This window comes from Scylla paramamosain, chromosome 7, assembly GCF_035594125.1.
Source record: "Scylla paramamosain isolate STU-SP2022 chromosome 7, ASM3559412v1, whole genome shotgun sequence".
Lineage (NCBI taxonomy): Eukaryota > Metazoa > Arthropoda > Malacostraca > Decapoda > Portunidae > Scylla > Scylla paramamosain.
This window is the reverse complement of record NC_087157.1, coordinates 21,808,116-21,830,315: the sequence shown is the minus strand read 5'-3', so window position 1 is coordinate 21,830,315 and position 22,200 is coordinate 21,808,116. Positions and strand designations below refer to the sequence as shown.

At 41.9% G+C, this 22,200-nt stretch overlaps 1 protein-coding gene across 4 annotated transcripts in view; it reads right to left on the bottom strand.

Moving 5' to 3' along the window:
- The window catches only part of LOC135102203 (serine/threonine-protein kinase atr-like), a 479,415-nt gene that overhangs the window by 179,940 nt on the left and 277,275 nt on the right, over window positions 1–22,200 (bottom strand). For all 4 annotated transcript variants that reach the window (XR_010269589.1, XM_064007031.1, XM_064007033.1 and 1 more), the window contains 4 exons: window positions 17,438–17,710; window positions 16,837–17,045; window positions 7,216–7,345; window positions 6,785–6,931 (listed from right to left, as the gene is read on the bottom strand). Coding sequence is in view for 3 of the 4 variants with exons in the window: in XM_064007031.1 (XP_063863101.1) it covers window positions 6,785–6,931; window positions 7,216–7,345; window positions 16,837–17,045; window positions 17,438–17,710 (759 nt within the window). In the remaining variant the exon portion in view is untranslated. The remainder of the gene's footprint in view (window positions 1–6,784; window positions 6,932–7,215; window positions 7,346–16,836; window positions 17,046–17,437; window positions 17,711–22,200) is intronic.

Below are 22,200 nucleotides of genomic sequence, written 5' to 3'. Positions count from 1 at the left end.
GAGAAACAGTTTGTGGTAGAGACTGATGCAAACTTTGAGGGCTTAGGAGCAGTACTCTCTCAGGAGTATGGAGGGAAGTTGTACCCAGTTGCCTATGCTAGTCGGGGCCTTAGAAAATCGGAGAGGAACATGAGTAACTATAGCTCACGGAAGTTAGAGCTGCTAGCTTTGAAGTGGGCGGTGACAGAGCAGTTTAAGAACTATTTGGTTGGGGAAAAATTTGTGGTGCTAACAGATAACAATCCTTTGGTGCATTTGAAGTCAGCAAAGCTCGGGGCAGTGGAGAGCAGATGGTTGGGAGATTTGGAGAGGTTTGAATTTAATGTGAGGTATCGGCCAGGAAAGGAAAATAGCAATGTGGATGGGCTGTCAAGGAGACCACATGAGGTGGAGGAGGGAAGAGACGAAGAGTTAAGGGAGGTGTGGGAGAGTGCTCCATCAGCAAGAGTGGCAGTAATGAAGGTGTGGGACAAGGTACAGGTAGAACAGATGCAGGATGCACAGAAGGCTTGTCCTGTGCTGGGCAAACTATGGATACAAATGGTTGGCAGGTTGCATGTGAGGGAAATAAGAGATTTGCTGCAATCAGAAGAATTCAGACAGTTGTGGAGAGTGAGGCAGAAGTTCTTTATGAGGAATGGAGTGATATATTGGGCAGGAGATAAGAACTGCAGCAAATGGAGAGTAATTATTACCTAAGGGACAGAGAAAGGAGGTGATGAGGGGAACTCATGATGAATGGGCCATCAGGGGGTAGCTAGAACTACTGCCTTAATCAACAGGAAGTTTGCTTGGCCAGGATTACATGAGGATGTAAAAAAGTATGTGTTTGGGTGTAAGACATGTGCCATGGCAAAAGAGGAGGGGCCCATGGCAAAGACTTGCTTGGGAACAGAACGATTGAGGCTAGTCAACCCTGGGAAGTCTTGGCCATGGATTTTACAGTGCTTGAGCCTGCTAGAGATGGGAAGGAAAATGTATTGGTAATAACAGATGGGTTCAGCAAGTTTGCTTTAGCTTTTCCTGCCAAGAATCAGAAGGCAACCACCGCAGGTAAAATCTTAGTAGAGGAAATTTTTAACCGGTTTGGGTGCCCAGAGTAAATTCATAGTGATGAAGGCAGGAATTTTGAAGGGCATTTAGTGCAAGAGCTGTGCAAGCACTATCAAGTGAAAATGTCCTGGACTTCCCCATATCATCCTCAGGGTAATGGGGTATGTGAGTGGTTCAATTGTACCATGCATGACGAGTTGGCTACTTTATGTAAAGAGCAAAGGGAGCAGTGGCCTAGGTATTTATCTAGCCTGACTGCCATCTACAACAGCACACCACATGCTGTGACTCAGTTCTCACCGCACTATCTGGTGTTTGGGGTGGAGCCTTATCTACCTATGGACCAATTCATAGTGGGTACGGACAAGGCTGCTATTACCCACCATCAGTGGGTTAGGAAGCTCCGGGAGACCCAACAAAAAGCCTGGAAGGCAGCTAAGGAGAACATAAAACATTATAATGATGGCAACAGAAGGAGATGGCAAGAGCAGGCAATAGGAGAATCTTTGCAGGAGGGTCAATGGGTTTTGCTGAGAGAGCATTCAGTGGTTGGGAGGAATAAGATCCACCCTAAATTTGCAGAAAAGATTTGGGTAATTGTATAAGTGCTGGATAAGGTTAGTGGGGTATATCGGGTGAGACCAGAGAATGAACAAGGTTATGAAAAAGTGCTACACAGGAGTAATCTGAGACCCTTGAGAGCAGGGTATTGTGAGGATTCATCTGAACAGCAACAACAGGACAAGGGGCCTCAGCATGTAGAGGATGGGCAAATTTCAAAGGAAGATGAGGAGGGAAAGCAAGTGGAAGAGGAAGAAGTAGAGATACCTGATATGACAGAGGTGTTGCAACGGTTTGGGTTTGATGATGGGTCCTCATCCAGGGTGGAGGAAGAAAGGAATGATTTTGACCACAATACCAGAATGTGAGGAGAAAGAAGAAGCAGGTCAGAAGAGGGAGGAGGATCAAGTGATTAGGCTGGAGTGTGAACAGGCTGGGGAGGAAGCAAGTCAGAAAAAGGAGACTAAGGAAGTAGTGGGGTCAGAAAGAAGAGAACCTGCGAGGTTGAGGCAGTCTCGTAGGCTTGCGGAGCAAGAAAGGAAAGATGGAAATAGGTGTCTTGTGTGTGATGGATGTGCGTGTGGGCATGCACAAAAGTTTGAGGGGCTGAGTGTGAAAGTCAGGCAGAGCTAGACGCATTGTGATGTTCAGCCGCTTAGAGTGGGGTTTGATGGGAAGTCTTTGTTTTGGAATGGGAGGGATTTTGGCACGGAACATGGACACTTGAGGTGTTGGTTTAAAGGTCTGGATTGTGTGGCTTTATCAGCATAGCAGGTACGTGATAGTGTATTTCAGTATGAAGATATTGTTGGGCAAAGTGTTGGATGTTAATGAAATGTAGGGAGCAGGAGAGAGGATGATTAGAGTGCACCATGGGTGTGTTGCAGAAGTTTCATGGTGATGCTTAAGGACCATAGCCACAGCAGTCTTCACCAGTGTGTGCCTGTCTACAAGAAATAAACTCATGAAAAAATACATGAGGTGGCCTGGTCATCCTAGACCAGGTCTTTTAGTTTGCTGGTGCCATGTGACAGCCAAATTATCATAGTGTGTAAGATACTTACATAGGGTTGATATGTTATATGCAATAATGTAAACCAAAGATCTCTTCAGAAGCAGTGTATTGTGTATTCTGCTTCTTAGTGAATAAACCTGCTATTATTTATTATTATAATCATAATCATTACTTACAACAAAATTCAGCTTATGCTGTGACATAGGAATGGAACTCCAGTGTAAGTCAAGGACCTCCTTTATGCTAGCAGTTTTAGTGGGTGTGGGGCTGTGACATCATGGCAGTTCCCTCATCACTTTCAAATATATAGCTGACACAACATAAGATGTAGTACTTGATGACCACTTTAATAAACAGTGTGGTTAAGTATGGTTTTCCACAATGTGATGTTTTGGGGTCTTTGCTATCCATTATTTTAACTGATGACAAGTAAAACTGCATATCTTTTAGAATGCTATTGTATGCTAATGTCCATACAAAATGTACATTAGCATTTTGTATGCACCAACTGCATAATTTCAAAATATAGCTTGCTATTAGAAGCCAACATCACAATGCAAAAATCTGAACTTGTGTAATTGGAAAAGCATAGAGATGAACCATCCAAAATCCAGTATGTTATAGAACCTCTTTTGCCAAGGCAATCCAATAAAATTGTTAATGACACTGTGGTAAAAACTTGTAAATCTTTAAAATCAAAATCATTTTCTTTGATTCCTAACCTTAAACTCACATTTATATATTCCCTGTACTTGGCTGTTTTAATAGTATTTCACATTTTTTTGATATCTGATGGAGCTACTGACAGGAGCAATGGTGACTGCACAAAGGCTAGCAGTGAACCATGCAGGGCATCGCATCTCAATGAATTCAGTGGTAATGTCAGCTAAAATGTCATGAAGTAAAATAATTGCTTCATAATTATTATCATATACTGAACAAAACAAAAGCTAACCTTGTTAAATTTTGTGATGTAAAAGATATTCACATGCAAGATCAAACTGTACATTATAGGTTCGGAGATTTGATACCACCATACATGGCACCAAGTCCAGGTTATAATATCATGTTTACCTTATAGGTGTGCAGACCTGTAATAACACTAAGCACCTAACAGTACACAGGCCTTAGACTTATTAGAATACTTAGATGGATACTTAAGAGAGTAGACTGATGTGTGGAGGAGTGGTTGCTATGCAGACCTTTGATACTGTTCTGTTTGGCTTCCCTGCGGAAGGATACACAATGTCTGGTGTACATTTTTCCTTTCTGGCTGTAACTCTTGGAGTAGACAGACCTATGCTCCCTGCTCCCAGGCCCAACTCCAGTGATACTGTGTAGTGTCTTCCCCCTCAAACCTTCCAGCAGAAAAGGAATAGAAACCCAATGGCAACATAGTACCAAGCTGGCAAACTGGAGTAAGTGATGGCCCCATCTCCATACAGATGTGTCAAGTCGGTGGCAACGAGTGGTGGCAACAAGATGACATGAGCAGACATGGCAGCATCTGGTCTATTGGTGATATGGGCTCACCACCGTGTCCTAGCATGCTCCTCAACTCTACAACTACCATAACCTGCATCTCCCAGCAGCCTAATAGGTGGCATCTCTGTAAGAATAGTCCATGTGGTGCAATCTATTAACAGTGGTGTTCCTCAGGGTTCTGTCCTGTCACCCACTCTCTTCTTATTATTCATTAATGATCTTCTAAATCAAACTTCTTGTCCTATCCACTCCTATGCTGATGATACCACCCTGCACTTTTCCACGTCTTTTCATAGACGTCCAACCCTTCAGGAGGTAAACATATCACGCAGGGAAGCCACAGAACGCCTGACTTCTGATCTTTCTAAAATTTCTGATTGGGGCAGAGCAAACTTGGTATTGTTCAATGCCTCAAAAACTCAATTCCTCCATCTATCAACTCGACACAATCTTCCAGACAACTATCCCCTCTTCTTCAATGACACTCAACTGTCCCCCTCTTCTACACTGAACATCCTCGGTCTGTCCTTTACTTATAATCTGAACTGGAAACTTCACATCTCATCTCTAGCTAAAACAGCTTCTATGAAGTTAGGTGTTCTGAGATGTCTCCACCAGTTTCTCTCACCCCCCAGCTGCTAACTCTGTACAAGGGCCTTATCCGTCCATGTATGGAGTATGCTTCACATGTCTGGGGGGGTTCCACTCATACTGCTCTTCTAGACAGGGTGGAATCAAAAGCTTTTTGTCTCATCAACTCCTCTCCTCTAACTGACTGTCTTCAGCCCCTCTCTCACCACCGCAATGTTGCATATCTAGCTGTCTTCTACCGCTATTTTCATGCCAACTGCTCTTCTGATCTTGCTAACTGCATGCCTCCCCTCCTTCCGCGGCCTCGCTGCACAAGACTTTCTTCTTTCTCTCACCCCTATTCTGTCCACCTCTCTAATGCAAGAGTTAACCAGTATTCTCAATCATTCATCCCTTTCTCTGGTAAACTCTGGAACTCCTTGCCTGCTTCTGTATTTCCACCTTCCTATGACTTGAATTCCTTCAAGAGGGAGGTTTCAAGACACTTATCCACCAATTTTTGACCACTGCTTTGACCCTTTTAAGGGACTGGCATTTCAGTGGGCATTTTTTTTTATTAGATTTTTGTTGCCCTTGACCAGTATCCTTCCTACATAAAAAAAAAAAAAAAAAAAAAAAAAAAAAAAACATTTTACTCATGACAGCTGTTTGAACAACAAACATCATGTCTGGAAACTTATACAGCCCTTCTGTGCCTCCCACATATAGTGTCATTGAGCCTTACCTGACATACGCCCACCACAGAGCCTTCATGCCTCCTTGCAGCAGGAACACAGCCTCTGCCAGAGTGCCTATCCCCAGAGAAAATAGAACGAATGAACCTGACACAGCTTCTGTCCATGGCCAATGTCCTTCCCCCTGTAGTAACACAAGTGACCCCATATGCCTAAAACCTCTGCCCCAGGACCTGCACCCATTGAAAATACAACTTCTTTTACTATACACCCCATCCCCAAGGTCAAGCCTTAGTCTTCCAACCCTATACGCCTTCACCAGCATCAGCCTTCCAACCCTATATGCCCTTTTCAGCCTCAGCCTTCCTATCCTACTCATCCTATCCACACTCTACCATTGCCTTGTATGCACTCCCTTCCCATATGGATATGCAGGTCCTTTACCCTTACATTACAGTATCATAAACAGCCACAGTATTTTCATATCTTATTACTTACTTTTCTATGTAAATCAGCTTGTTCATCCCTCAGGGTGTGGCACAGAATACACCAGGTATTCATTATATGTGAGGGTTACATCCTGTGAAAAGCTTGCATAATGAGAATTCACATATATCAAACCTATCTTCCCATTAATTATTGGGGATTATGTTCTCCGACTCATTTTTTTGAACCCTCTAAATACTTATTCCAGGACTGTTTCACAAAAAATAAAGTCTTAAAGCAACACTAAAACATTAGTAAACATGAATTGTAAAATCTAATATAAAAAGACACTGTAAACAAACAAAATATTATTGCAGGCTGTGTGCAGTGTGAGAAAAGTGCAAGAAAACAATTGCACCCACTGTTCTCTAGTGCAAGTTGATCACCCTAAAGCACCAACCAGTTGCATCACTGCTGCTACTTGCATAATAGGGAATTTTTCTCACATACACACATTTCACACACACATGGTCACAAATTCATACTCACAATATTAAGACACAGGAGGGTAGGATTCCTAACCTTCCAGTCCTACCAAGAAGCAAGGATACAACATCATATGATCTAGTCACTACTATAAGAAAAGGGCTACAATGTACAAGACAAATATTTTCTTTGCCTAGCCCAAGATTCAAACCTGGGACCTGCCAGTTGTGAGTCAAGTTTACTATCTACTACAGATCTTGAAGAGAGAGAGAGAGAGAGAGAGAGAGAGAGAGAGAGAGAGAGAGAGAGAGAGAGAGAGAGAGAGAGAGAGAGAGAGAGAGAGAGAGAGAGAGAGAGAGAGAGAGAGAGAGAGAGAGAGAGAGAGAGAGAGAGAGAGAGAGAGAGAGAGAGAGAGAGAGAGAGAGAGAGAGAGAGAGAGAGAGAGAGAGAGAACTGTTTACTCTGAATCAGTAACAACTATTGCATGCCTTACTTGGAGGAAATGAAGATGTTCCTTGAGCTGGCTTGAATTATCCTTCAGGAAGGCTTCAATATGTAGGAGAGCTCGGGAGTATGCCTGTGTCTTGAATGAAGTTTGGGCCAAAATATCAGCTGGTATGTTTTCAAGAAAACACAATACCTGGGAAGGAATATATTACAAATATCTTTTGCTGTAAATACAGATAATGAGTGAATATTTGAACACTTACATAAATAAATTTAACTAGGAATAGAAATTTCATTAACAGTTGAGGTTGCTGTATGTGATAATGGTTCTCACTGTTATAAGATGATATGTGAGTTAATGAGGGACCAAGTCAGCATGCTATCAATATCTAAATATATATATAAAAAAAGGTGCCTTCAGAATGTCAAAAAAAATGTACTGAACCTAGTTGATATGTCAGCACCTTAAATACTCACCTGTTGCAGTTCAGTTGAGGGTACAAATGCTCCTCTACCTTTCTTTCCTAAATTCTCTGCTTGTCTCTGCTTTTGAGTCCACTTACTGATATAGTCAAGGGCTGAGAACACTGTCTGAACAGCAAGTTGCCTGTAAATAAACATCAACATATATCAAATTTATTCAGTTTGCCAGAATGCAATGGGAAAGTTCAGTAAACTAGTGATTGCCACCAGGCGGCAGCACCAGACATGTCCCCTTCTCACACATAGGAACAATATCAAATATGTCTACAGTGTTATTCTATGTACATAAAGATTCAATGAGCAATATAATATACTTTTCTAAACAATTCCTTTAAAGTAATAACATGGATAAAATTGATCTCTATTTATGAACAAAAATATTTAAGTTGATTTTCTAGTGAATGTGACATTTAGATTTATTTGGTTATCTCGAGGTTTCCAAAAAAAGTACACCATTGATTGGAAGTGTATTAATGCAGACAACAGTAAAAATGAGGACAACATGTCTGTGCCACTTAAAACTTCAAATTACATAGATCAACTTCCTAGTTTATGGAAACAACAATTTTAATTGAAAATAGGCAACTTGAGTGTCTTGGCAAGAGTAATGCTGTATATTCAATCAAAACAAACATCTGACTGGCCTGCCTGAGTTGAAGTTAAACACATAGTTGGAGAACCAGTTAATTCCTGCAGCAGTGTCCATGCCACTACTCCATGAACCTGTAGCTTCCTGTATTCCTTTCCTGTTACGCTAGAGAAATCTTGAGAGATGTTTGTTTTGATGTTCAATTACATAGCCATGTCACTCGCTTCGTTAAAGATGCTAAAATCCCCCAAAAATAACTGTATCCACATATCATGATGTTCCTGGGCATATTATGTCATACTATGTAGTACAGTCTTATTTTTATCTTTTCATTGTCAAATCAATAAATCTTTTACTTGTAATGTGCCATATTCAAAATATTGATAATATTATTACTAAATAATCATGAAAATATTTGTTTTTGATCAACTTCTCTCAAAATTATCCATACAAGATATTTAAAAGTTGATGCTGAATTTTGGAAGTATCATAATGATCAATGTTCTGTGCAACTGTATGAACATGAAATTTACAGTAACAATATTTTAGCTCATGTCACTAGGAGACATGCAGTAGTGAGGACATCTGGCAAATTAGTACTGAAAACTCCCCATTTGTTTGAACCTTCATATGATCAAATGTGTGAATATACTAAGTAAATACCAATCCAAGATACTTTTGCCATCCAAGGAAATGATGAAGGTAGCAAAAACAAGCAAAAAAATATGCACTTGTATAAAAAAACATGGACACTTTCTATGGATCTATGGAATATATCCATACACAATGTACTCCATTTTGTGGCATATAGGAAAAATCCATACTTTTACAAGAAGGCTTTGAGGGAGGAGAGAGAGAGAGAGAGAGAGAGAGAGAGAGAGAGAGAGAGAGAGAGAGAGAGAGAGAGAGAGAGAGAGAGAGAGAGAGAGAGAGAGAGAGAGAGAGAGAGAGAGAGAGAGAGAGAGAGAGAGAGAGAGAGAGAGAGAGAGAGAGAGAGAGAGAGAGAGAGAGAGAGAGAGAAGCCTGCACCATCACTGGCCTGGAATGTCCAAATGAATATCCACAAGGACCCAGAAAATGATTGCAAGAGCCTACAAAGTTCAAGGCAAGGATGTATAACCACTTTCTTGGTCCTTGTGAATATTAATTTTGGCTTGTCAGACCAGAGACAGGGTGCAAGCAGGTTCTGCACTCCTTCCTCAAGAAATCACTTCATCACCTTTTGATAAACATGCACGCTCATGCTTGTCTGAGTCAATATCCACTTAATTGGAATGTCTACCTTGAAAAAGAGGTAGAGAGAAGTAGCATAAGTCTAATCTAGGTGGTCCTTCACCCACTCAGCAGCAAAAACCAGCATGGTCCTCTATTACCAAGAAGATAAATAAGATGCACAGCAACAACAGGATGGGCCAAGGCTGTCACTGCTGTAGGGCTCCATTTCCCATGACCAGATGACACACAGTATAATTATTTAATTTCTCGCATCAGTGCAGCACTACTTTCTGTAGGGCTCTCCAAAGTATCTGCCACCAAATCTGTCATGAATAACACTGCTGCTGATTTAGTATATATATACAGTATATATATATATATATATATATATATATATATATATATATATATATATATATATATATATATATATATATATATATATATATATATATATATATATATATATATATATATATATATATATATATATATATATATATATATATATATATATATATATATATATATATATATATATATATATATATATATATATATATATATATATATATATATATATATATATATATATATATATATATATATATATATATATATATATATATATATATTTATTATTAATTTTTTTTTATTTATTTATTTTTTTCAACATTTCAGAGTCACTCAGGTCACCAAGAACATCCTTAGCGGGCCAATAATTTCTGAACTGGCAGGCTTAGGGTCCTTAATTCCTAAAGATAAGCAGAAAGTTAAGCATGCTTTGGACAGTGAATGCTTTTTTTAATTCTAAGGACTGGTTGGTAAGTTAAGCACAAAACTAAGCATAACTTTTGTGTTAAATTAAGCACACAATCTCTTTACTTAAGTATCTTTGTGAATATGGCCCCAGGCATCTGGAATGGCAACTCTTGTAGAAGGAAAAGAAACAAAACAACACAGTTAATTCCTACATCTGGCTGCCTGGTGTAGATAATGATCATAAAAATCATGAGGTGGGAGGCACATGGCAAATTTGAGACTGTGGTGAAATGAAACAGAACTTGGACTTGCAGGGATTCTTGTTAATATCAATGAAAGTTGATATTAACAGTTTCACTTTTACTCAGATTGAATGGTATATGCCAGAGGTGCAAATTTATATGGATTTATTTATTTATTTAATTTATTAATCAATTTTTTTTTTTTTGTCTTGTCTAATACTGACTGTAAACTTATCTTTATGATCCTTCGTAGTATATAGCAGTGCTTATAATATCTTGCCACAGAGTACAAAGTGAACAAATAATCAGCATAAAAAAATTAAAAAATGAAGTTTGTTCAGGATTATCCATGTCTTGTTACAGAGCTCTTCCATCAACCCGGATTGGCTACCATTTGCATTGTTTTGTATCATGCAAGTACAATGTTGCCAATTCAAGCAGTACAAGCTACAGCAAAAAATACAAACTGAAAAAATAAAATTATCTACATCATCAGTCTTACTTAAGGCCATATAAGTATTTTTCTGTATATGACTGTGTTTTGTTTTACACAATAGTAAAACATTGCCTAAAAATTTTTCTGAAGCAGTACCCCCATTAAATTAAGTCATGAGCTGCCACTGGATGTAAGTGAAAAAAGCCAGTTCTTCCCCATTCAACCTCTTGTCTCAGTTTCAGCTTCCAACTCAAGCCTCTTTATCTCTCTCTCCTGAGCCTCCTTGGCTTCCACCTTGAGCCTCTTCATGTCCAACTTATCCAATATCAACTCCTCAGACATTACTTCTGTCTGGGAGGTTCTACCAATACTATAAATGGAACTAATACTGTCATGGATAATATTTGTGGGATTCTGCATCTGAACACCAAACTGAGCCAGATCCACACACTCATTTCCTGCAGACACAGAAGACTTAAGGTGTGAGCCACTTTGGCCACCAGCTTTTCCTTCCATGGTCTAGGTTGGATGCAAATGCACACAGAATACATATAAAACAAATAACACTAAATCATCCCTCCCATGTGACTGCAAGAACTTCCAGCAATCCTGGCCAGATCGCCAATTCTTATATGACTACAGATATAGTTCCTCTTACAGATGCCGCTCACTTGTGTCAGCTTCCCCTAACTAGTCCCTGAGTTCCTATAATCTAATGCAAGACATAATTATAACCAAAGACATGAGTTGTTGTGGCTGCACACAGTAAATCTCTCTGAGGTTGGCACCCTGTCTCACAACACAAAACTAAGAAAGGACTTGCAAGTACATGTCCTAGGGAGAGACACACAAGTATCACATAACTAGGTGAGACCTTAATGTCTTATGAGTAAACCACCCACAACAGCATTCACTCATTTTCAATAAGATATTATGGCACTCTGCTTCAAGTTCAACCTATCTTCAATTTCCCAGAAGACAGACTCTGTCCCCCTAACAGTGATGAGTCTGGAGAAATGGAAGAGTCAAACACAAAGCACATACAAGATATCTTCTGGTTATTTTGATAAATAATAAACTCTCTTCACAAAGTCAGTTGCATTTTAGATGTAACAAAGACACAATAGGACACTCTGGTTTACTTCAAGAGAAAGATGCTACACAACAATGTAAAAAGCCTCTGTTAGGTTGGGCAGGAAGAGTTGGGGCCTGCTCCATGAATATAATATGACACAGAGAGTCACAAAATGAGTTGAGTCTCAGGCTATCACCAAAGCCCTTTCGAGACATAAGGCATAGCCAACCATGGCCTTATCAACAGGCCAATCCAACACATATATGTAGTGAAGGTATCTCCCTTGTACTAAATAACTTAATACCCCCACAATTTTAGAATTTAATTATTTTATTGTAAACTTTGAGTTTTTTCTCTCTTGGGATAATGCTTTCATATTGCTCAGTCAAGGAGAAAGGAACAGATTACTTACACAATTTAGTTAGGTTTCCTCACTGATGGCCACAAGATGTGTCATGACTCACCTATCCCTCTCCACTCCCTTCTTTCCTCCTTCTCCCCCTTTCCTTCATTCTTTCTCTCTATTTTGCCCTTCTCACTTATAAAGTGCTCTACATAACAGTATGTATATGTGTGTGCATATATATATATATATATATATATATATATATATATATATATATATATATATATATATATATATATATATAATTTCTGCTCATTAAAATGGGAACACATAACTAGTGATCTTAAGAAAGTGATCAAAACCTCATTAGTCCAGAAACTACTAATTCTGGAGTAAATTCTTCATAGTAAAACTATAACAAGTAATAATACATATCTATTTAAATTATATTTTACAAATTAACAATATATAAAAAAACTCACCACTGAATGTTTTAAACAAAATTTACTGAAAAAGCAAAAAAAAAGAGTTCAGTGTTGAAAGTGCTTTAACATACTTTGAGTCAGCACTGCACTGCTGCCACCACCACTATCATCATCTTCCTTTGTAAATACATAAGAACATAAGAAATAACGGAAGCTGCAAGAAATCATCAGGCCTACATGTAGCAGTCCCTGTATGAATCATACCCACCTATTTCCACTCATCATTCCCATCCATAAATCTGTCTAATCTTCTCTTAAAGCTCCCTAATGACTTAGCACTAACAACTTGATTACTGAATCCATTCTGTTTTATCTACCACTCTATTTGAGAACTGATTTCTTCCTTTCTCTTTTTTAAACCTAAATTTTTCAAGCTTGAACCTGTTATTTCTTGTTCTATCCTGGTTATTGATCCTAAGAATTTTGTTTGTCCCCCTTGTTATAAACCTTACACCACTTAAAGACTTCGATCAGGTCCCCTCTTAACCTACACCTTTCCAAAGAATGCAAATTTAACAGCTTCAATCTCGCTTCGTAAGGAATACTCTTCATCCCCTGTATCCTTTTAGTCATTCTCCTTTGTACTGATTCTAATAGACCTATATTCTTCTTGTAATATGGGGACCAGAACTGCACAGCGTACTCTAGATAAGATCTGACCAGCACCAAATATAACTTTAATATTACTTCGGGGGCTTCTACTTTTAACACTCCCAAGAATGAATCCTAATACCCTATTTGCCCTGTTTGTGGCCTCTATGCATTGCTTTCTTAGACGGAGTTCAGAGCCAACTATAACTCCTAAATTTTTTTCATAACCTGAACCTAGCAGAGTTTCATTGTTTATTGTGTACCTATTGTGTGGATTTCCTCTACCTATGCTAAGTACTTTGCATTTGTTGATATTAAACCACATTTGCCATATGTCTGTCCATTCCTTCATCCTATCCAAATGTGCTTCCAAGGCAATGGCATCTGATTCTGACCTAACTAATCTACCTATCTTCATGACATCTGCAAATTTACTAACATCTCTACTAATTTCACTATCCAAGTTACTGATATGTATTACAAACAACAATGGCCCTAATACTAATTCCTGTGGCATCCCACTAATTACTTGACCCCACTCGGATTTAGAGCCATTTATTACAACTCTCTATCACCTGTCGCTAAGCCACGACCTCATCCGGTCTAACACCCAGCTATCTATCCCATCTGCCCTAACCTTTCCCGGTAGCCTCTGAAATGCTTTACTAAAGTCCAGATATAGGATGTCATAACTATCACCATTATCTGCTGCCTTGTAAACATTACTGTAAAAACTCAACATGTTCATCAGGCAAGACTTCCCCTTTGTGAAGCCATGCTGTGACTTATTTATCAAGTTATGTTTGTCCAAATGCTTCCTAATGTTCTTCACTATTACTGACTCCATTAATTTACCTACAACAGAAGTTAAGCTGACAGGTCTATAATTAGACATTAAAGTTTTATCTTTTTTTCTTAAAGATAGGTACTACATTAGCCTGCCTCCACATTACTGGTACCTCACCTGAATCAAGTGATTTCCTAAACACAGAAACTAATGGTTCACTAATAATCTCTGCATTCATTAAGTACTCTTGGATATATTTCATCTGGTCCTGGTGACTTGAATTTTTCAGTCTATCTATCTCTTGTTCTACTATCTCCTTAATTATGGTAATATCTGTCAGCTTCTCATTCTCTTCTGCTCTAAACATCTCCCCCACTACTCAGCATTTCCAGCATGTTTTCCTGGGTGAAGACAGTTAAAAATATTTGTCCAGAATTTTACTAATCTCCTGCCAAAAACTAACCAGCTCTCTAGCTGCTGCCTTTAATGGGCCTATTGTTTCTCCATTCTTCATCTTATATACCTGATAAAATCCCTTGGGATCTGTCTTTGCCTGGCTGGCTAACTTTAATTCATAATTGCTTTTTGCTTTCCTCATTAACCTTCTGACTGTTCTATTTCATTATATTGTGGCCTTAAAACTTCTTCCCCTACCTTAAATCTCTTATATATACTTCTGTTCTGCCCTATGTAGTGTTTTAACCTTACAGTCATCCACTTAGGATACCTAATTTTTCTGTGGTCTTATTGCTCTATAAGAAATGTTTGCTAACTGTCCTGTATGTAATTTATCAACGAAATATTTACACATCTCATCTACATTTACTTCCCTTAATCTTCTCATCTCGGCCCCTTCTATCCTCTCCACTCCATCTTCTACTTGCCTCGATCTCACCTCGCCCATCCCAGCATGATCTGACCCTCTGACATACTCCCAAATATCTCCCTCTCTATCACTCCTCCGACCCTTCCATACCCTTTTCCCTTCTCCTGCGCTTCACCCTCACACCTCACCTCACATCCCTCACCCTGCCTTATCTCTCTTAACTCCTTCCTGGACCTTACCTCACCTTGTTTCTGTTGCCAGTCAACTCCTTTAAGATACCTTTTTAATCCCTCAAAATCTGCCATCCTAAAGTCAGTTATTTTACTAATATTTTTATTTCAAAAATTTTCCTCCCATTCTAATTTGCATCTTATTTCACAATGGTCACTGTTACCTAGCTGTCCTTCAAGCTCTACCTGCATGATTGCTTCCTCTCTGTTAGTTAGAATTAAATCTGCTTCCTCTCTGTTAGTTAGAATTAAATCTAGAATATTCCCCCTTGTGGATTCTAAGATTACCTGTTTTAAGAAAATTATCCTGAATTACCTTAAGAAATTCTTCTGTTTCACTGTTACCCACCATTAGGCTCCAGTTGATATTCATAAAATTAAAATCTCCTACCACACATACCTGATTGTACCTGCCTGCTCTATTTATTTCCTTCCATAGTGAGGTGTTAATTTCCTTTGTATTGTTCAGTGGCCTGTACACTAATTCCAGTACTACTGACTGTGATCCTTCTTTAATATAAAACCCTGTCGACTCTATTTTGCTATCTTTTTTAATTCTACTATTAATAGAACATTGTAACATGTCCCTAATGCACAGCGCAACACCTCCTTCTCTCCTGTTTTCCCTGTCTTTATAGAAAAGAGTATAACCATCTACCTTAACCTCTAGATTGAATACTTTTCCTGACATATCTAACAAAGTTTCTGTTTAAGCAATGATATCAAGGTTCTCTATACATATCATTCCTCTAAGCAAGTCTATTTTATTCAAAATGCTTCTAAAGTTTGTGTAGTAAACACTCAAACTATTCCTTGCCTTCTCTGAGCTAGTTATCTTTCTAGATTTAACTAATTTGTCCTTCATTTTTACTTCACAACCCCCTTTCTATCTCCTGACTAACGAAAAAAAGTGCTGGAGTGCAGTTACCTCCCATTTGAGTGCTTCAGCCAAAACCTGAACATCCTGGTGTGATAAATGCACTCCATCCCTGGTATACAAGGTGTCGCTATCATAGAAGAGGTCCCAGTTGTCAATGAACATCCATCCTAGTTACCCTGTAATCTCCCTCAACAATTCATTCCTCATATACTGCAATGATTTGTTGTCATAAAACCTATTATAGATAGTTCTTTTTTTGTTTTACAGTCTTTTAGTTATTATACTATCCCCAACACCACTATCACATCCTTCTCTGCTAACCACAGAACCAATGAGGGTTATAAATATCAGACAAAATAAGTTAAGATCAGAGGTGGGTGTTACTGTGGCAAGTTATTGCAATAATCTATTGCAATAATGATATCGGGTTATCAGTTATATGATAATTATTTTCCTGCATTATTGATTAATTGCTGATACTTCTGGTTTCGAACTAGTGATAATCGACAATTTTAGTTTTTGGAACATAAGCATGTTGAAGTTTTAAACTATCAAAATCAAATGTAGTTATTTTACTTAAAACAGTACTTTTCATTTGCAAAGAGACAGGATAAACACTGAAATAAATTTTTTTCTAAGATTTATAAGTTTTCTAAGATAAAGATAAAAATAAAAAGACTTGGATTTATCAATTTTTTTTATTTAAAATGTCAATATCATTATTGCTTTTTATCTGAATTCTGGATTATCAATTTATCGGTTATCTCCTTATTGAGTGATAAATTTATCGCCAGTTATTAATTATCAGTTATCGCTGATAGATAAGGTTATCGATATTGATTTGTTGGTTTTGGAGATAAATTTTTTCGTTATCACACCCAGCTGTGGTTAAGATCATGGTTACTTATGAGTATTGGAGTAACCAGGAAAACAATGACTCATATATGGTAGATGGCAAGTACGTGCCTGCTAGATGAAAATCAACAAGCTCAAGGTATCATTCCCAGCTATCAAGTCACTTTAAAACACTACAGTTCCACAGTTTTCTTCATCACTCATGGAGCTCTTTCCATCCTATCACTTGACAGAATCGCTAGTTGAAAAATGCTAGTCATACGGCTTCACTGTGCACCACACTGAAATCCACTAACCTGAATTCAGAAGAGAGTACAGCAGATGAGTCTTCCTTTTTGCTATCATCCTCCTTCTCTTGCATGTGATTCATGACAGCAAACACCTCATCTAGCACATGAGAGTGAAACTGTTGTGCTTCACAGAGTACACACACCAAGATAAAAGGTAGAAGGTACATGGCAGTGGTGGTGTCACGGCGTAAGATGGGCTTACAGACGCTGAATACCTGGTGGGTGGGATATGAATCTGTGCTTAAGGAATTCAATTAATACATTTTCTACAATTCCAACTTTCATTGATTCTTTTCTCTTCTTAATATCTTTGTCATCTAACTATATAATTGCGCTTCTTTTTTCTTCCTACCCAAATCTTTAAAAGGCAGTACACAGTTCAGTTAACGTGATTGTCTTGTCTCATTTCATCCTATACAAATATTCCTTCTTATGATCTCACTGTCCATGACATGAGCTTATAAATTAATAACAAATAATTTAAACTAATTCAAGGTAATACTCAAACACTCAATATAGAAGTCTCTGAGTTTGATTTTAATCTACCAGTACAATATTAAACAAAAAATCAGTGAAAAGACAAAATCCAAACATCATTGGGTCTTACCTGACTTGCCCTTTCACCTTTAAGCATGTCAACTAATGAACACTCCCAACATGTCAACCACTGGTGGAAAGAGGCTGCATGAGGGCTTCCAAAGATGGGTGAGGGAAGGGCAGGGGTGGGTCGTCCACTACCTGTAGCCACAGTGTATTTGGAAGTTAGCAGAGGACGAATGATCTCCTGCAAGTGGTACCGTAACTTTTCCCAGGCCCTGGATCCAACTGCAGTGGCCTCCTCAGACCCACTCTCTCGGATGCCATACAGACGGGTTATTTCCTGTAAATTGTTACAAGATCATGTTCATTTACAAAGCTAGTTAAATAACACAGAGATGGCTGCATAATGAAAAAAAATGCATATAATTATGTATATGATGGAAAAAAAAACAATGTAAAAAAAGAATTTGAAAATTGTGTTAGATAACCTTCATCATATTATTCCACTGTAGCTACCATGTACACATCTGAATAATGAGCATTTTAACCTTTTCTTATATGCATATGTGTTTGTACATATATACATTGTTATAACCCAGGTTCAACACCCTTCACAACTGCCACTACATTCAGATCAGCTTTCCCTAGACAATCTCCTTCTAGCCTAATGCAGGCATAGAGAGAGAGAGAGAGAGAGAGAGAGAGAGAGAGAGAGAGAGAGAGAGAGAGAGAGAGAGAGAGAGAGAGAGAGAGAGAGAGAGAGAGAGAGAGAGAGAGAGAGAGAGAGAGAAGGGGAGAAAGGGGGAGAGAGAGAGAGAGAGAGAGAGAGAGAGAGAGAGAGAGAGAGAGAGAGAGAGAGAGAGAGAGAGAGAGAGAGAGAGAGAGAGAGAGAGAGAGAGAGAGAGAGAGAGAGAGAGAGAGAGAGAGAGAGAGAGAGAGAGAGAGAGAGAGAGAGAGAGAGAGAGAGAGAGAGAGAGAGAGAGAGAGAGAGAGAGAGAGAGAGAGAGAGAGAGAGAGAGAGAGAGAGAGAGAGAGAGAGAGAGAGAGAGAGAGAGAGAGAGAGAGAGAGAGAGAGAGAGAGAGAGAGAGAGAGAGAGAGAGAGAGAGAGAGAGAGAGAGAGAGAGAGAGAGAGAGAGAGAGAGAGAGAGAGAGAGAGAGAGAGAGAGAGAGAGAGAGAGAGAGAGAGAGAGAGAGAGAGAGAGAGAGAGAGAGAGAGAGAGAGAGAGAGAGAGAGAGAGAGAGAGAGAGAGAGAGAGAGAGAGAGAGAGAGAGAGAGAGAGAGAGAGAGAGAGAGAGAGAGAGAGAGAGAGAGAGAGAGAGAGAGAGAGAGAGAGAGAGAGAGAGAGAGAGAGAGAGAGAGAGAGAGAGAGAGAGAGAGAGAGAGAGAGAGAGAGAGAGAGAGAGAGAGAGAGAGAGAGAGAGAGAGAGAGAGAGAGAGAGAGAGAGAGAGAGAGAGAGAGAGAGAGAGAGAGAGAGAGAGAGAGAGAGAGAGAGAGAGAGAGAGAAGGGGAGAGAGAGAAGGGGAGAGAGAGAGAAGGGAGAGAGAGAGAGAGAGAGAGAGAGAGAGAGAGAGAGAGAGAGAGAGAGAGAGAGAGAGAGAGAGAGAGAGAGAGAGAGAGAGAGAGAGAGAGAGAGAGAGAGAGAGAGCGGCAAATCTGCGTGGGTTTGGCAGGAGACAGACCCCAGCCAAACCCACGCAGATTTGCCGGTACTGCAATCGGAAGGGCCACGGTACTGAAGACTGCCACACCAGGACTGCTGAGTTGAGGCAGGAGCGACTGCTACGGCAGGTCCTCGTGGAGGGGGATACTTGGCCACTGCCTCCCCATCAGTAACACCACACTTGCAGCCCTTTCCACAGTCTTGCCCATTTTCAGCTCAGCCTGTTAACTGGGGCCACACCCAGGGCTGGCAATGGATCCTGCCTGGCCTTCGGTACCCCCAACTGAGCCCTGTCACACCCCTTCAGGCAGGACCACAACTCCCTCCAACATGGTAAGGCCCGACCGCCACCGCCACCAATTCAAGGTTATCTCCGCCAATGTACGTGTTCTCCAAACGAACATCCGAGACCTAACCCACAACTGTGTACTACGACACGGTGCAGATGCAGTTGTGGTGACGGAGACCTGGCTGAACGGAGAGGTGGAGCCATCCTTCGGCAAAATAGGTGGCTACACTCACTGGGCCAGGAGAGACCGACGGAATAGAGCTGGAGGCGGAGTGGCTGTCTGCTTCAGGGAGGGAGTGCAGGCACAACAACTCGACGTGGACACGCTGCCGCAGCTGGAGGTGATGTTCTTCCGGGTTGTGCTGGCCAACCACTCTGCCCTCCTGCTGTGCGCCATGTACCGCCCCCGACAAGGGCCTGACTCGCTCCTGTACCTCAAGGAGGCCTTAGATGTCCTCCTTGTGACTCACCGCTGCCAACACTTTTTGCTTGTGGGCGACCTCAACCACCACCTGGAGCATGACGCCTACGTAAACCTCCTGACGGTGCAGGGCCTGAAGGACCATGTGACCTTCCCCACTCATGAGCGGGGCGGGACCCTGGACCCTGTCATATCCGACCTGGAGGAGGAGACACTCAGCTGCCACCAGCTGGGTCTCGTGGGCAGCTCTGACCACTATGCTGTCCTGACCCAAGTGGAAATGGGTGTGGCTCATGACGAGGCCACCACTCGCACAGTATGGCTATGGGATAGGGCAGACTGGGGCTCCCTTCGCCGAGACCTGCGCAGGACTGACTGGCCTTCCATCCTGCAGGGTGGAGCGGAGGTACAGGCGCGAGCCTTCACTTCCCACCCCTTGGCGTTCCAGGAGCAACACGTGCCCCACCGTGAGTTCGTCGCCAGACCAACGGACCAGCCTTGGTTTGGCTACCGCTGCCGTGTTGCCGCCGAGGCGAAGTATTCTGCGTGGCTCCGCTACAAGCAGAATCCAACTCGGCGCAACAAAGACCTACATCGTGCGGCCTGCAAGAGGATGGTGACGACCTGCCGGTGGGCCGTAGGGAGGTGGGAGGAGGACCTGCGGCGCCAGCTAGGAGGCCCTGGAGTGGGCAACAAGACTTGGTGGTCCCTTGTTAAGGGCAGACAGGGCCTAAACCGTCAAGACACTGTCCCTTCTCTCACAAGGCCCGACGGAACGGTGGCCACCAGCAGCAAGGACAAAGCCCAGCTGCTGGCCACCCTTTTCGCCGGGAAGATGGAGGTGGACGACCCTGAAAGGTCACCGCCTCTTCTGGAGCAGCAGTGCAGAGAGACTGTAACCAAGGTGGAGGTGACGCAGGGGCTTGTCGAGCGCCTCCTGCAGAGGCTCGATGTACAAAAAGCCACCGGTCCCGACAACATCAGCCCGCATGTTTTGAAACAATGTGCCCGCGAGCTGGCTGTACCCCTCACCACAGTCTTCTCTGCCTGCTTACGGGAAAATACCTGGCCCTTAGTGTGGAAAGAGGTAGTTCCCGTACACAAGAGGAGCTCCAGGTCTGACCCCAAAAATTATCGACCCATCTCCCTGCTCTCTGTGGTGGGGAAAGTGTTCGAGAGGGTGGTGGCAGATGTGGTGTGTCGCCACCTCCAGGAAAATTACCTCCTCTCGGACCAACAGTTTGGGTTCAGACCTGGGCGGTCCACCTCAGATCTCCTCATGCTCCTCACCGGGCGCTGGCAGGACGCCCTTGACGGCGGCCTCGACTCTGTTGTGGTGGCCCTGGATATAGCGGGCGCCTTCGACAGGGTCTGGCATGGGGGCCTTCTGGAAAAGCTGAGGGCAAAGGGGATCCAGGGTGACCTCCTTCAGCTCCTTGGCGACTACCTCCAAGGAAGGACAATCCAGGTCGTTGTCAATGGGCAAGCGTCCGAGTCCCTCCCGGTGAGAGCGTCAGTGCCACAGGGCTCAGTGCTGGGGCCAGTCCTGTGGAACATCTACGTGGACGATCTTCTCCGACAGCTGCCGGCGGTCTCAGCTTATGCTGACGATTGCACTCTCTCCTGTACCTACCCTCGACATAAAAGTGTGCGCGCTGCTGAAGAGATCAATCAGCAGCTTGGGGTAATACAGGAGTGGGGGGTACGCTGGCAGGTGACCTTTGCTCTGGAGAAGACACAGGCAATGGTAGTTTCTCGATCCCCCGCTGCCGAGCCAGCAGTGGAGGGAGGGCTAAGCTTTGGTGGCCTTCCTCTTGAACTCCAGGAGTCCGTCAAGATTCTTGGGGTGGAGGTGGATCGAGGGCTGCGGTTTGACCGCCACGTCAAACACATTGCCCTTAAGGCCTCACACCGAGTCTCCTCCTTGAGGAGGGTGGCCAACTTGCTCGACAGGAGAGAGAGGCTCTTGCTCTACAAGGCCCAGATATGGCCTTATTTAGAGTATGCCACCCTCTCCTGGATGTCCTGTGCTGCCACACACATCAACAAGCTCGACGGCATCCAGCGACGGGCGCTGCGACTGGTGGAAGCAGCAGGTGCTCCAGCCCATCCTGAGACTCCCGTCGACACGTTAGAACACCGCAGGGACGTGGCAGCCCTTGTGGTGTTCCACAAGGCACAGGTGCAGGGTGTGCCACATCTGGCGGGACTACGGCTGCCCACCAGAGTCACCTCACGGGACACGAGAACGGTGTCATCCAGTGGTGACTCAGTGGAAGTGCCGCGTTCTCGCTCCAGCCAACACCAGCGCACCTTTTGGGGGCGAGTCTCCAGACTGTGCAACGTCTTCACGTCCTCCGTCCCTCATATCAGGGGGATGGATACCCAGGACGTGAAGTTAGCAGCACACCACTGGAGGGGCTCGTTCCCAACCCCCCTGCTAACAATATTAATATA